Source organism: Sapajus apella, unplaced genomic scaffold, assembly GCF_009761245.1.
Source record: "Sapajus apella isolate SASKATOON/1434 unplaced genomic scaffold, GSC_monkey_1.0 scaffold12, whole genome shotgun sequence".
NCBI classification, from domain to species: domain Eukaryota; kingdom Metazoa; phylum Chordata; class Mammalia; order Primates; family Cebidae; genus Sapajus; species Sapajus apella.
In genome coordinates this window covers 7,866,705-7,879,345 of record NW_022436952.1, presented here as the reverse complement: position 1 = coordinate 7,879,345, position 12,641 = coordinate 7,866,705, and the positions used below count along the sequence as shown (strand labels likewise).

At 49.4% G+C, this 12,641-nt stretch overlaps 1 protein-coding gene across 2 annotated transcripts in view; it reads left to right on the top strand.

Moving 5' to 3' along the window:
- Nucleotides 1-12,641, top strand: part of FAM117A (family with sequence similarity 117 member A) — a 52,880-nt gene that overhangs the window by 33,110 nt on the left and 7,129 nt on the right. Inside the window, exons 3-5 of one of the 2 annotated variants that reach the window (XM_032279949.1) lie at nt 9,812-9,907; nt 11,676-11,786; nt 12,217-12,351. In XM_032279949.1, coding sequence (XP_032135840.1) covers nt 9,812-9,907; nt 11,676-11,786; nt 12,217-12,351 — 342 coding nt within the window. The remainder of the gene's footprint in view (nt 1-9,811; nt 9,908-11,675; nt 11,787-12,216; nt 12,352-12,641) is intronic. The other variant, XM_032279951.1, reaches the window with a different exon arrangement.

The window sequence follows — 12,641 nt, the reverse complement described above, 5'->3', positions numbered from 1 at the left end:
ACCTCCGCCTCCCGGGTTCAGGCAATTCTCCTGCCCCAGCCTCCTGACTCGCTGGGATTACAGGCACGCGCCACCATGCCCAGCTAATTTTTTTGTATTTTTTAGTAGAGACGGGGTTTCACCATGTTGACCAGGATGGTCTCGATCTGTTGACCTCGTGATCCACCCGCCTCGGCCTCCCAAAGTGCTGGGATTACAGGCTTGAGCCACTGCGCCCCCCTATGCAGACATTTCTTAATCTGATTCCGGACTTCATTCTTAGCAGCTAAGTTGTTAAGGGTCAAATGTCCCTTTCGATGCAGTTTATACCCACTCTCGTTCAACTTCAGAGCAAATGAGTTATTTCGAGATAGGCGGAAATAGGCTAGGACACGAGGGTCAGAGTCAGCCCTCATCCTGGGTGACATCGGGCAAGTCAGCTCTTTCTTTGTGAACTGGGTAGAGAGTGCCTGGTCTGCCTCCATGTAGGTTGTGTGGTAGCCAAATGACACATGGAAGTGCTTGGCACCTCTTTTGAGCACATCATGTCAGTTTCTTTCCTTTATTTATTTTGTTAATGCAATCCATTTTCAAATGTTGTTAGTGAACGTTTGAATGCCCAGTACTGTTCTTGGCATGTTGGAATGAAGAATAAGGAAATGAGGACAAGATTTGGCCTCTATGAGTCTGGATTCCAGTTCTATGAGGGCCAGTGAACAGACAGCCAAGGGATGAGATGGCGCCAAATATCTGGCAAAGTTTAGAGAAGGGGAATTCTCATGGGAATACCCCACCTTGAACCAACAAGAATTTGCTGCAGTTAAAATCATGGCCCTCTTTGGATCTACAAATAGACTGTGAAGGGAGAATACACTCCAGGAAGGAGGGAGAGTAGGCTTCCTTCCTGGGAGCCCTGGGCACTGCCATTCCCTTTATCCTTTGGAAAAGGCAAGTAGGATAAATTACGCTTCCTCCTCACAGGCCCGGGAGCACACATAATTTTGTCTTTTGATGAGAGTGCTTAGTCCAAGTATGTTTGTAGTCAAGGGGGGCTTCCTGGAGGAACAGGACTTGAGATTGCTTTGACTGTGTAATCTCATTATTACATCCCCCTTTGTCAGATGACAGGCTTCTGTGTAGCCCACCTATTTCTGCCTCTGTCATTTCCTGTTTCTGCCTTCTAGGAAGTCACCATCCCACTCCTCAGATAGCTTTCTCTTTGTCAACTCAAGGCAGGGTTGGCCTTAGATGTTCCCTGGCCAGGTTTAGAGGCATGGGCCTTAGGCCGTGTGTTTTTGCTCAGGCTCCAGCTGCAGGCCAGATCTTTTATATAACAAGTCTGGGCTTCTTGCCACAGGAAGACAGAGGTCAGCGATGAGCCTCGGCGGGTCTGGCAAGGCCAAGCCATGCAGCTTTCCTCTTTCCCTGGGATGGGCTCCAGTCCTCGAGGAACTCTTAGCAACCTGTCAATATTGTGGCTACAGTCAGGACGTGGAGAATTCTGATCAACCTAGGCTTCCAAACCAAAATATGCATTCTACCCATCTTTCATTCCTGGTCTTCTGGGAATTTTCTGCTTCTAGGTTTTGGGCTCCATTCAAATTCCTGCTTGAGCCCCCTGGCCTGGTCCAAGCTACCCTATTTAACACTACAGTTACACTGTGGAGGGCTGAGGCTCGCCTGACATCTCCCTAAGTAACTGGTGTTCCTTCCCTACTGAGTACTGGGATATTACTCAGAAAGGACTGGAGAGGAAGGAGAGGTTTGACTGGGAAGATATGAAGGTGTATAGAGAGGGGCAGAGGGAAGGGAGGTGGCAGAATCTACCAAAGTCCTTGAAAGCTTTTCAGCTGTTAAAAAATGGACGAATAGGGCCAGGCACAGTGGCTCACATCTGTAATCCCAGCACTTTGGGAGACCAAGGCGGGCGAATCACGAGGTCAGGAGATTGAGACCATCCTGGCCAACATGGCGAAACCCTGTCTCTACTGAAAACACAAAAATTAGCTGGGCGTGGTGGTGCACTCCTGTAATCCCAGCTACTTGGGAAGCTGAGGCAGGAGAATGGCTTGAACCTGGGAGGTGGAGGTTGCTGTGAGCGGAGATGGCACCACTGCATTCCAGCCTGGCAACAGTGCGAGACTCCATCTAAAAAAAAAACAAAAAACTAATGCCAGAAACTTTTCCCAATTGCCTTAACTCGGTGGGGGGAAGGGGGGTGCTGTTCCTACCCCTCCCCTCACTGTCTGCCCATTTTCTTCTAGCCACACCAGTGTAGTATTTATATTCTGCTACATCCTCCCTCACTGGCTGACACTCACTACTACTGTCCTACTTGCCTAGCCTCCCTCCACCCACAGACAGCAGCCCTGGCATTCCAGTGAGGTCAGCAGCTACAGTTATGGTTCAGGCTAAGCAGCTCCTTCCTCTGAATCCCTGAGAGGAGACCAGGGCCCTGCCCATTGCAAGCCAGCTTCAGATCTAAGCAGCAAGCATGGAACACTACCGTCTAGACAGCCAGGCCTGCTACAGACTTGCTTCACAGGGCAGAAGATGGAGCGAAAAACTCTCAGTTGTTTTATACAGCCCAGTAGGGCCAACAATCTCATCCTAGTATTTCTTCCTTCTTCCTTCATTGTGTTTTAAGCTTTTAGGTGGTTACAAAGGATCGTCCTTAGGCCATCTACAGTCTGACGTGGAGAGTTGGGTTACCCAAATATTTGGGGCAAGGAAATAAGAAGGGTGTAGATAGACCTTATTTGGGATATTGGTTGTTTTTAGAAGGAAGAGATGTGAACATGGTAATTGGGGAAGAAGTGCTTTGGAGGTGCTGCATGTTTTGAGCAGTGGGAGAGGGATGACCAGGTCAGTTGGTAAACTAGAGCTGGCCACCAGTTGCTTTGTGTTGGCCCCTCCTAGTGGCTGGGCCCAGGCCAGGGCGGGTGAGGGCAGTACATGCCAGTGGCTGAGATTACCTCTCTCCCTTCTTGCTGTGCAAACCTTTGAGTCTTTGTGTACTTTTTCTGGAGGGAGGAAGTGGTCTCATCACAGCTGGAATGACTGTTTGAGCAAAGTTCCCCTGTTGGTCTCATCTTGCTGACAGATAGGACTCTGGGTACCTGCCCTGCCCAACCCAGCCCCCATTCTACTCATCCCCAGCCCCATCCTCTCTGCATTCCCCAGGTAAGGTGGGGAAGCTTCTATGATAGGATCCTTTTTTTCTTTAGCCCCGACTTACCCTTTAGGAAAAAAAAAAAAGAAAAAGCTTGAGTCTTGACAAACTGTATGGAATGTGAGGAAGGCCAGAGGTGAAGGTGGGCATGCCCATCGGGAAGACTTCTCTTTCTGTGTCTTTCCCCTACCTATGTACTATCCTCCCTGCCTTCCCAAGCCAGTGCCCCAACAGCAATGACACACAATGCAGTCTATCACAGACCTTCTAAAAAATGTTTTTCTTTGTGGGTGTGGGGGCCTGGGCACAGTGCCTGTTTTCCAGATTGGCGATCAGGACCAGTTGTTCAGCAGTTTGACAGCAGTACCAAATATTTGAAAATGGGGCCATGATGGAAAATCTGATGGTTGCATAGTCACTGTAGGGCCAGAGATGGTGGCCGTGGCCACTTGCAGCCAGTTTTCAGTGCTGGGCAGCAGACCACCCTCAGAGCCTTTTCCTGCCTTTTTGTTTGGCCAAAGACCTAAGGGACTGATTCCCTGCAGAATTCCAGTTGAACACATAGTCTGCACCAGGCCAGGCACCATGCTGCTTGACAGTCCCATGCAGGGAGAGTGGGTTACATTCCCAGGGCCTAGCCCAGCTCCACACATGGAGCTTACTCAGGTGCCAAGGTCACTGGATACAGTGAGGGCCAGGACTTTGCTGCTTGCGGTCCTGGAGTCTAAGTAGAAACTTTTGGGCTAGAGGCTGAGAGATTCCAGTTTGGAGTGTTTTCAGCTTCATCCCGCCCCTCCATCTCATTATATTAGATGGCTCTGTGGGAAACTGTCCCCCACCCCCATGCCCAGCTGTCTTTCCACATGTTGCTCTGGGATCTCAATCCCAGGCAAAGCTTCCTTGGTCTAGCCACATCCAGTTTTGCATAACCTGAGCATCATCTGCACAGCTGGCCCATGCCACTCATGGTCAGAAGCTGTCCTACTTCTCCCTCAGCTGCTTCCCCTGAGCCAGGGTGTCAGAGCTGTTTCAGTGCATGAGTCCCCTTGACAAACGTGACTTTCTGTTCTTTTTTTATTTTTGACACAGAGTCTCGCTCTTTCAGCCAGGCTGGAGTGCAGTGGCTCGATCTCGGCTCACTGCAACCTCTGCCTCCCAGGTTCAAGGAATTCTCCTGCCTCAGCCTCCCAAGGGATTATAGGTGTGTGCCACCATGCCCGGCCAATTGTTTTGTATTTTTAGTAGAGACAGGGTTTTACCATGTTGACCAGTCTGGTCTTGAACTTCTGACCTCAGGTGATCCGCCTCTTAGCCTCCCAAAGTACTGGGATTACATGCATGAGCCACACCCAGTGACAAACATGACCTTTTCATCTGCTGAGCTCAAACTCTACCCTGCTTCCAAAGGGTCATTTAGAATGGCCAAGCAGCATGGCATGACCCCTGTTGTGGCCAGAGGTTAGCTTTTCTTTTTGAGACAGGGTCTCACTCTGTTGCCTAGGCGGGAGTGCAATGGTATAATCATAACTCATTGCAGCCTCAAACTTCTGGGTGCAAGCGATCCTCCTGCATAAGCCTCCCCAGTAGCTGGGACTACAGATGCTTACCACTATAACTGGCTAATTTAAAATTTTTTCTTTTATAGAGATAGGGTCTCGCTATGTTGACCAGGCTGGTTTTGAACTTTTGGTCTCAAGCAATCCTCCTGCCTTGGCCTCCCAAGGTGCTGGGATTACAGACTCGAGCCACCATGCCTGACCAGGTTAGCGTTTTGAAGGGGAGCTTTTCTTAGCTGTGACTTTTCTGTGTTCCATGATGAGACTCAGAAGAGGAGTCCTATCCAACTTAGGGCACTGGAAACTGGGGACATGGTCCTCACTCTGGGCACTCCCAGTTTAGGAGGTGCTACAGCCCATACCTATGTACATTCCTGCCTTGAGAATATGCACTGATGGGCAGGCACAGTGGCTAATGCCTGTAATCCCAGCACTTCAGGAGGCTGAGGTGAGAGGATCACCTTAGATCAGGAGTTCAGACCAGCCTGACCAGCGTGGAGAAACCCCATCTCTACTACAAATACAAAATTAGCCAGGCATGATGGCACGTGCCTGTAATCCCAGCTACTTGCGAGGGTGAGGCAGGAGAATCTCTTGAACCAGGAGGCAGAGGTTGTAGTGAGCCGAGATCATGCCATTGCACTCCAGCCTGGGCAACAAGAGCAAAATTTTATCTCAAAAAAAAAATGTGATGTCAGCAAGTCAACAACTTCAAATACAGGATAACCTGCTGCATGAGGTTTCAGAGGCTGCTTTAACAAATTACCTCAAATTTAGTGGCTTAAAACCACAGAAATGTGGCCAGTCACAGTGGCTCACGCCCATAATCCCAATACTTTGGGAGGCCGAGGTGGGCGGATCACGAGGTCAAGAGATCGAGACCATCCTTGCTGACATTGTGAAACCCCATCTCTACTAAAAAATACAAAAATTAGCTGGGCATGATGGCGCATGTCTGTAATCCCAGCTACTCAGGAGGCTGAGGCAGGGGAATTGCTTGAACCCGGGAGGCGGAGGTTGCAGTGAGCCAAGATCGCTCCACTGCACTCCAGCCTGGCACCTGGCGACACTGCGAGACTCTGCCAAAAAAAAAAAAAAAACCACAGAAATTTATTCTTTCACAGTTCTGGAGACCAGAAGTCCAAATTCTGTTTCACTGGACTGAGTTCAAGGTGTTGGCAGGACCATGCTCTCCCAGGAGCCTCCTGGGAGAGTCTGTTCCTTGCATTTCTAGTTTCTGGTGGCTGCTGGGCACTCCTTGGGTTACAGCCACATCACTCAAGTCTCTGCTTCTGTGGCCATATCACTTTATCCTCCGGTGTGCATACATCTAATCTCCCCATCACTTTTCTTTTCTTTTCTTTTCTTTGTTTCATTTCGTTTCTTTCTTTCTTTCTTTCTCTTTCTTTGTTTTTCTTTCTTTTTCTCTCTCTCTCTCTCTCTTTCTTTCTCTCTCTCTCTCTCTTTCTCTTTCTTTCTTTCGAGATGGAGTCTTGCTGTGTAGTCCAGGCTAGAGTTCAGTGGCATGAACTCTGCTCACTCCAACCTCTGCCTCCTGGGTCCAGGTTCAAGCAATTCTCCTGCCTCCACCTGGCTTGTAGCTGTTATTACAGGAACACACCACCATACCCAGCTAAATTTTGTATTTTTAGTAGAGACAGGGTTTCACCATGTTGGCCGGGTCGGTCTTGAACTCCTGACCTCCTGATCCACCTGCCTCAGCCTCCCAAAGTGCTGGGATTACAGGCGTGAGCCACTACGCCTGGCCTGCCTCTTTCTTATTTAAGGACATTTGTAATGGTATTTATCATTATAATCTGGGATAATCTCAAGATCCTTAATACATCTGTAAAAACTTTACTATACATGGTAACATTTATAGGTTCCTCATCTTTGAGAGGCCTTTTTTTTTTAAGACTGGATTTCTCCATATTTGTCAAGCTGGTCTTGAACTCCGGATCTCAGGTGATCTGCCTGTCTCAGCCTCCCAAAGTGCTGGGATTACAGGTGTGAGCCACCACGCCCTAGAGGGGACATTTTTTAACCTGTCACTGCATCTCCTGACACACTCAGCTCCAGCCACACTGGCCTCCTTATTATTCTCGAACATGCCAGGCTCATTGCTGCGACAGCGCCTTTGCACTGGGTGTTCTCTGTGTCTGGATTACTCTTACTTCGGATATCCACATGGGTCACTCCTTCGTCTCCTTCATGGTTTTATTCAGATGTTACTTTCTTATCGGGGTCCTTCCTGACATTTCCAGCTGTATCCCCTACCCAATATTCCTATCCCTTTTCTTTGCTGTATTTTTCTCCTTGGCCCTTATCACTGTTTAAACTTTCTCCCCAATGAGAACATAAACTCAGAAGGGGCAAGTGTTTGTGTTGTTTTCTACATGGTTGTATGCCCAGTGCTGCACACAGTGTACATTCATTCACTGTTTGTTGATTGCACGAATGATGTACACTCAGAGCCCATCTGCAAAGAGCAGACACAGGGCAGAGGAGCAGTCAGCCTGAGGCAGACAAGTTAAGAAAGGCTCCCTGTCAAGAAGAATGGGAATAATTGGCCAGACAGGCCATCTAAGATAGGGCGGCCAGGCTTGGAGGTTGGGGGTAAGGTAAGAAAAAGGAGAGGGAGATGGGTTTGCTTAGAAGGACAGAGAGCCAAGGATGGAGAGCCCATGGGATGAAGGGTCAGATGGTGAATACTATGGCCAGGGGTTGGGTGCTGACACAAAGCAATGGCCTTAGTAGTATGGTTTACACAGAGAGGGCAGCGGTTGGTGGAAGAGGTTGCTGAGTGGAGAGAGGTGGGGTAACCCGGATTGAGAGAGGAGATGATCCTAGCTGCTGTGATTTTTACTGCTTTGCTTTATTTTTTATTTTTGAGAGAGTCTCACTCTGTCACCCAGGCTGGAGTGCATGGCACGATCTTGGCTCACTGCAACCTCTACCTCCTGAGTTCAAGCAGTTCTTGTGCCTCAGCTACCTAAATAGCTGGGATTACAGGCACCCAGCTAATTTTTGTTTTTTTAGTAGAGACAGGGTTTCACCATGTTGGCCAGGCTGGTCTCGAATTCTTGACCTCAAGTGATCCAGCCACCCCAGTCTCCCAAAGTGTTGGGATTACAGGCGTGAGCCACCGCGCCCAGCCCCACATCCTTTTAAAGTCCTATGCTAGCCTACATTTCCCTTTCCACCCTCTCACGTATCCCAGAAGAAAGAAGGTACTTGATAAGTTTGCAAGATCTGTTAGTAGTACCAGTGGCAGCCTGAATGTGGCTTTTTTTCCTGTTACCACCCACCTGTGAGTACAGTATCTTCCCTGAGGTGAGGAAATGGGCGGAATGGTTCCTTTAGCTTTTGTCATCCCTCCTCTATAGCCTCTGCCACCTTCCAGGGACAACAGGCTTGCATTGGGGTGTGGGGCTCAGCTTTGATTAGCAGAGGTAGTCATCTTTAGAGTTGGTCATGGAGCCTTGAGGGGAGGCTCCTTTGTGTGTCTGCTGGGTGGAGGTGGCTGGGAGAGATGGGCTTCCTCCTCACTTTTCCTTGCATGCACCAGCCTTATCTGAGGGTTTGTCTGGTAGCACCCTGGTTTAGAGAGACACAGGCATTTGAAAGTAGCTTTCCGTATACTGATAGGACCAGCTTCATCTTGAGGGCTTTAGAGTTTGTGCTGAAGATAAGGGCCTGAAGGATGTGCTATCCGCCCTTTTCCTAAAGAAGGGAATTGTGGGGAAATGGATCTCTGGATGCTTTATTTAGCATTTGTAGATTCTTGTGTTACCTACTTACTCGTGATGCTCATCAGAACAAGAAAGTTAGGGCAGTTGTCTTTCCCTGGCTATGTCGCATGGCCCAGTAAAGGTGCTGATCTGTGAGCAGCTGGGAGAAGGAAGAGCCCGGGAGCCCCAATCCCCAGTGGCTTCTCTCCACTGCAGCTGTCACACGCGGCCGTCTGCTCTCACAAGCTTGCTCAGACTCCCCCGCCGAGCTCCTCTTAGCAGCTGTTGGGTGGTGAGTAGTTGGGTTTCTTTTCCCCTAACCTCCCCCTTTTCTGTTTGCAACAACCCCTCAGGGGAGGTCAGCAGATCTCTTGGAGGAGATGGTTCCCAGGCCCTCATGTTTTTGGCAGCTTGTGCTTGTGCACAGAAGTTAGAGAGGAACTGGTTCCACTGGAGCATTCCCCCTTGGGCCCCTCCCTTGGAATGGAAGTAGGGATACTAGTTGTGGGGAGGGATCTGGGCCTCTTTGGCTTCATGCTTAGAGCCAACAGCTTCCTCCCTTGGGTGGGGGCTCAGGAAGTAGTCCTGCAGCTCTCCCTGCCTCCATCTTGGACACTGTCTTCCGTGCAGCAGGGGAGAGGAGATGTGGACTAAGAGCCGTTTTTTGAGGGGCTGGGCAGTTCCAGGAGGAAAAGGAGTGATAAGGCTAAGAGGGATCAGGAATCAGGGCTAGATTCAGAACTGTGGCTCTCTCCTTTCTGAAACTGTCTCCTTCCTGCTTATTTGGTGGTGTGGTGGTCGGGGGAGCAACACTTATTCACATGCGGAGAAAAATGAGGCATTGCACCCTACAGGAGTCCCCTGCTTTGGTCAGGGGACCTGTGTTGACCTTTTTCCTGTTTTGCTAATCAATCATCCCTTCATGCACTCCTGTATATTAACTTGTTTTTATTAGGCTCCCAGGAGCCTGGGCCTGTGCTAGACACGTAGACGGCAAAAGAATAAAGAATGCCAGTGATTCCCTGAGCCTGAGCCCATATTCTCTTGGAGCTGGTTGGGATAGGAGTGGCAATGCTTGTCCACACCATTGAGAATCAGCTGGAATAACTGGGATATTATACATGTATAGCTCAGAAAGGAGTAAAGAGGAGGTTGGCCCTATTAGGTCAGCAGGGAAGGTTTGCTGGAGGATGTGAACTGGGAAGGAGGCAGTGCAGGTGGAGAAGCCTGAATGAAGAAAACTGAGTGTTCAGAGGTTGATGAGCAGAGGAGAGAAGGGCTCAAAGGGCCATTACCTTTACCCAGGAAACAGTGTGCCTGTTCCCCAGTGCCTGCCGAAGCTGCTCTGTCTCACTGTGTTTCTCTCCCTGCAGACGCCCCTGTCATGGCAAGAGCTAGAAGGTGAGCGGGCCAGCTCTTGTGCACACAAGCGCTCAGCATCCTGGGGCAGCACAGACCACCGAAAAGAGGTAGCTACCCACTTTGACTCCCTGCCTAGGGTAGCGGCTTCTTCCTGATCTAGCACCATGCAACATGTCTGCTCCACGATAGAGGCATACTGCTCACCTCTCCTGTCTTGACCTGGTTTTTTCCTGATGAGATGGCTCCTTTCTAGCTGATTCCCAGCCTCCAGGTGGCCAGGTCTTAGGACCCCAGACCCTCCTGCTAGGAAGGGGCTTGGCCAGAGGCTGCTAGTGTCTTTCAGCAGCAAGCACAGGGCTGGAGCCACCATTCTTGTTTTACTTTGGGGTTGGATCCAGATAAGCAGCTCAGAGTAGAGGAAGACAGGAGGGAGCTCCTGGGAATTAGGAGCCCTCAACCTCCTTTACTTCTTAAGTATTCATCTAGCTTTTTTTTTTTTTTTTTTTTTTTGAGATGGAGTCTCACTCTGTTGGCCAGGCTGGAGTCCAGTGGCGCAATCTCAGCCTATCGCAGCCTCCGCCTCCCGGGTTGAAGCGATTCTTCTGCCTTAGACTTTCAAGTAGCTGAGATTACAGGCACATGCCACCACGCCCAGCTAATTTTTGTATTTTTTAAGTAGAGACAGAGTTTCACCATGTTGGTCAGGCTGGTCTCGAACTCCTGACCTCAGGTGATCCACCCACCTTGGCCTCCCAAAGTGCTGGGATTACAGGCATAAGCCACCATGCCCGGCCCTAGCCTTATTTTTAAAAGAAGGGAAAAATAATGAAATGTTTCCAAACACTTTTTCCTGGCCCTCCCTCTCCATCAGGAGTGCTCAAGTCACTGAGATTAAGGGGAGAAAGCCGTAGGCTGGAATATTCCAGGGCACCCCATCAGCTCCTCCTGACATGCTGTGTGGCCGCTCCTGAGAGGGTCAACTCGCTAGGACTCACTCTCTACCCCTTTACAAGAGGAAGTTGCTTCTGCCCTCTGTTGCTGAGGACAATGAGAAAATATGAAGTGAATACACTGAGAGCTTAAGAAAAGGGGGAAATAAAAAATATTTAAACTTTTTCAATTGTCAGAGTAAGCAAGTTATTCATGCTAAGGATAGGGAGACGTGGTCTGAGTGACCCGCACTAGCAAATTGGAGAGCACTTTCTCCTTGGCTGTAGTCATAAATTTTATGGCTGTGGGCAGCAGATCGACTCTCTGAATTCCATTTAATTTAGGCTCATATTTAAATAGCTTTTCATCCCTTGAGCATTTTCCAACCAAGGGCAAGAAGATCCAGAATTGCACATGTGATGGGATAATACTCAAAATTGTTGATGATAATCTATAATAGTCTCAGGATATAAAAGTTAAGATGAAATCCAATATTCCCTTCTTGGGTGTCTATTCCTGTTCCTAGTGTAGTCTACTTTAAACGGGAGAATATTCCCTTCCTTCCTGGTCTCAGGGCCTTTGAGATAGTTGTAAATGTACTGTGAGGAGTGAACTGCGCTTGGCATTCAGTGACGTCATCTTCCATTGCTATTAATAGAGGGGTGGTCCATGCCTTTGGAATCTGTAAAAGACAAAATGGTTTCCATGTTGTGTATTTTGAAGTTTTTGGAATCCAGTCCGTCTAGTTAAGTGAGGTGTCCAACTCATCTGAGGAACAAATCATCACAGTTTTCACACCACTGAGCTATTTTGAGATGGAAGATTAACTTCCATCCTCCTTGTGTATATCTTCATGGGCCTCTGACAGGAGCCCCTCCCTTGGAAGACCCAGTGCACTTTGGCTTTCCTTAATCCGCCTCTCCCTTCCTCTCTCTGGGCTGCTAGATTACCAAGCTGAAGCAACAACTGCAGAGGACAAAGCTGAGCCGTGGTGGGAAAGAGAAGGAGCGAGGGTCCCCACTCCCAGGGGACCACGCCGTGCGGGGAGCACTGAGGGTATGTTTCCTCCCCCAGCCCTCTCCCCTTTGTTCTCCCCCATGCGGGCCCCCATGTGTGGGCAGAGGTTTCCTGGGTCTTGCAGCTACCGACCCCCTACCACATTGCATGCTTTGTGAAGTTTTAGTCCAAACTTGGCCTTGCTGTGTGATATTGGAAGGGCTTCTTGCAGTTCTGAATCTCCCTTTCTTCCACCCCCATCCCCTTACAATTGATGCAGTGACTCTATAGCACACTGTAGACTTTGCAGAGCTCAAACTTCTGGAGAAAACTGTGCTGAATGAACCTGTTGCAATCTGTAACTGTCCCCAAATCACCCTTCATTCACTCAATTCTGTTGTGTAGACATAACCACTACCCCTGGTCAGAACGAATGACTGTCTAGGCTTGGTGGGGCCGTGTGTGATTTCATCATTTGCCTCCTCCTCAGGCATCCCCTTCCAGCTTCCCCTCAGGGTCCCCTGTCTTACGACTCAGCCCCTGCCTGCACAGGAGCCTGGAAGGGCTCAACCAAGAGTTGGAGGAGGTGTTTGTGAAGGAGCAGGGAGAAGAGGAGCTGCTGAGGGTGAGTAGCGGCCGCACCCTGAGTGCACCCACGCTCCGTGCCTCACTCGGGAACTGGGAGTCCTGCTCTCTGGGGCCTCACAGGCTATGGCTACACAAATAGCAGTATACAAACACCAGCCTGCAAAAGGAATGCAAATGGAGTTTATTAGTCTCAAATGGCCTTACCCATGTCACTAGGGCAGGTTTTGTGGGGCTGAGTAGAAAGAGAAGGGGCAAGGATTGGCAGAGAGGAGGCTCGCCAGCTGGGAGGAACAGGCAGGGGTCATCTTCAGCCAGTCTGTCCGTTCT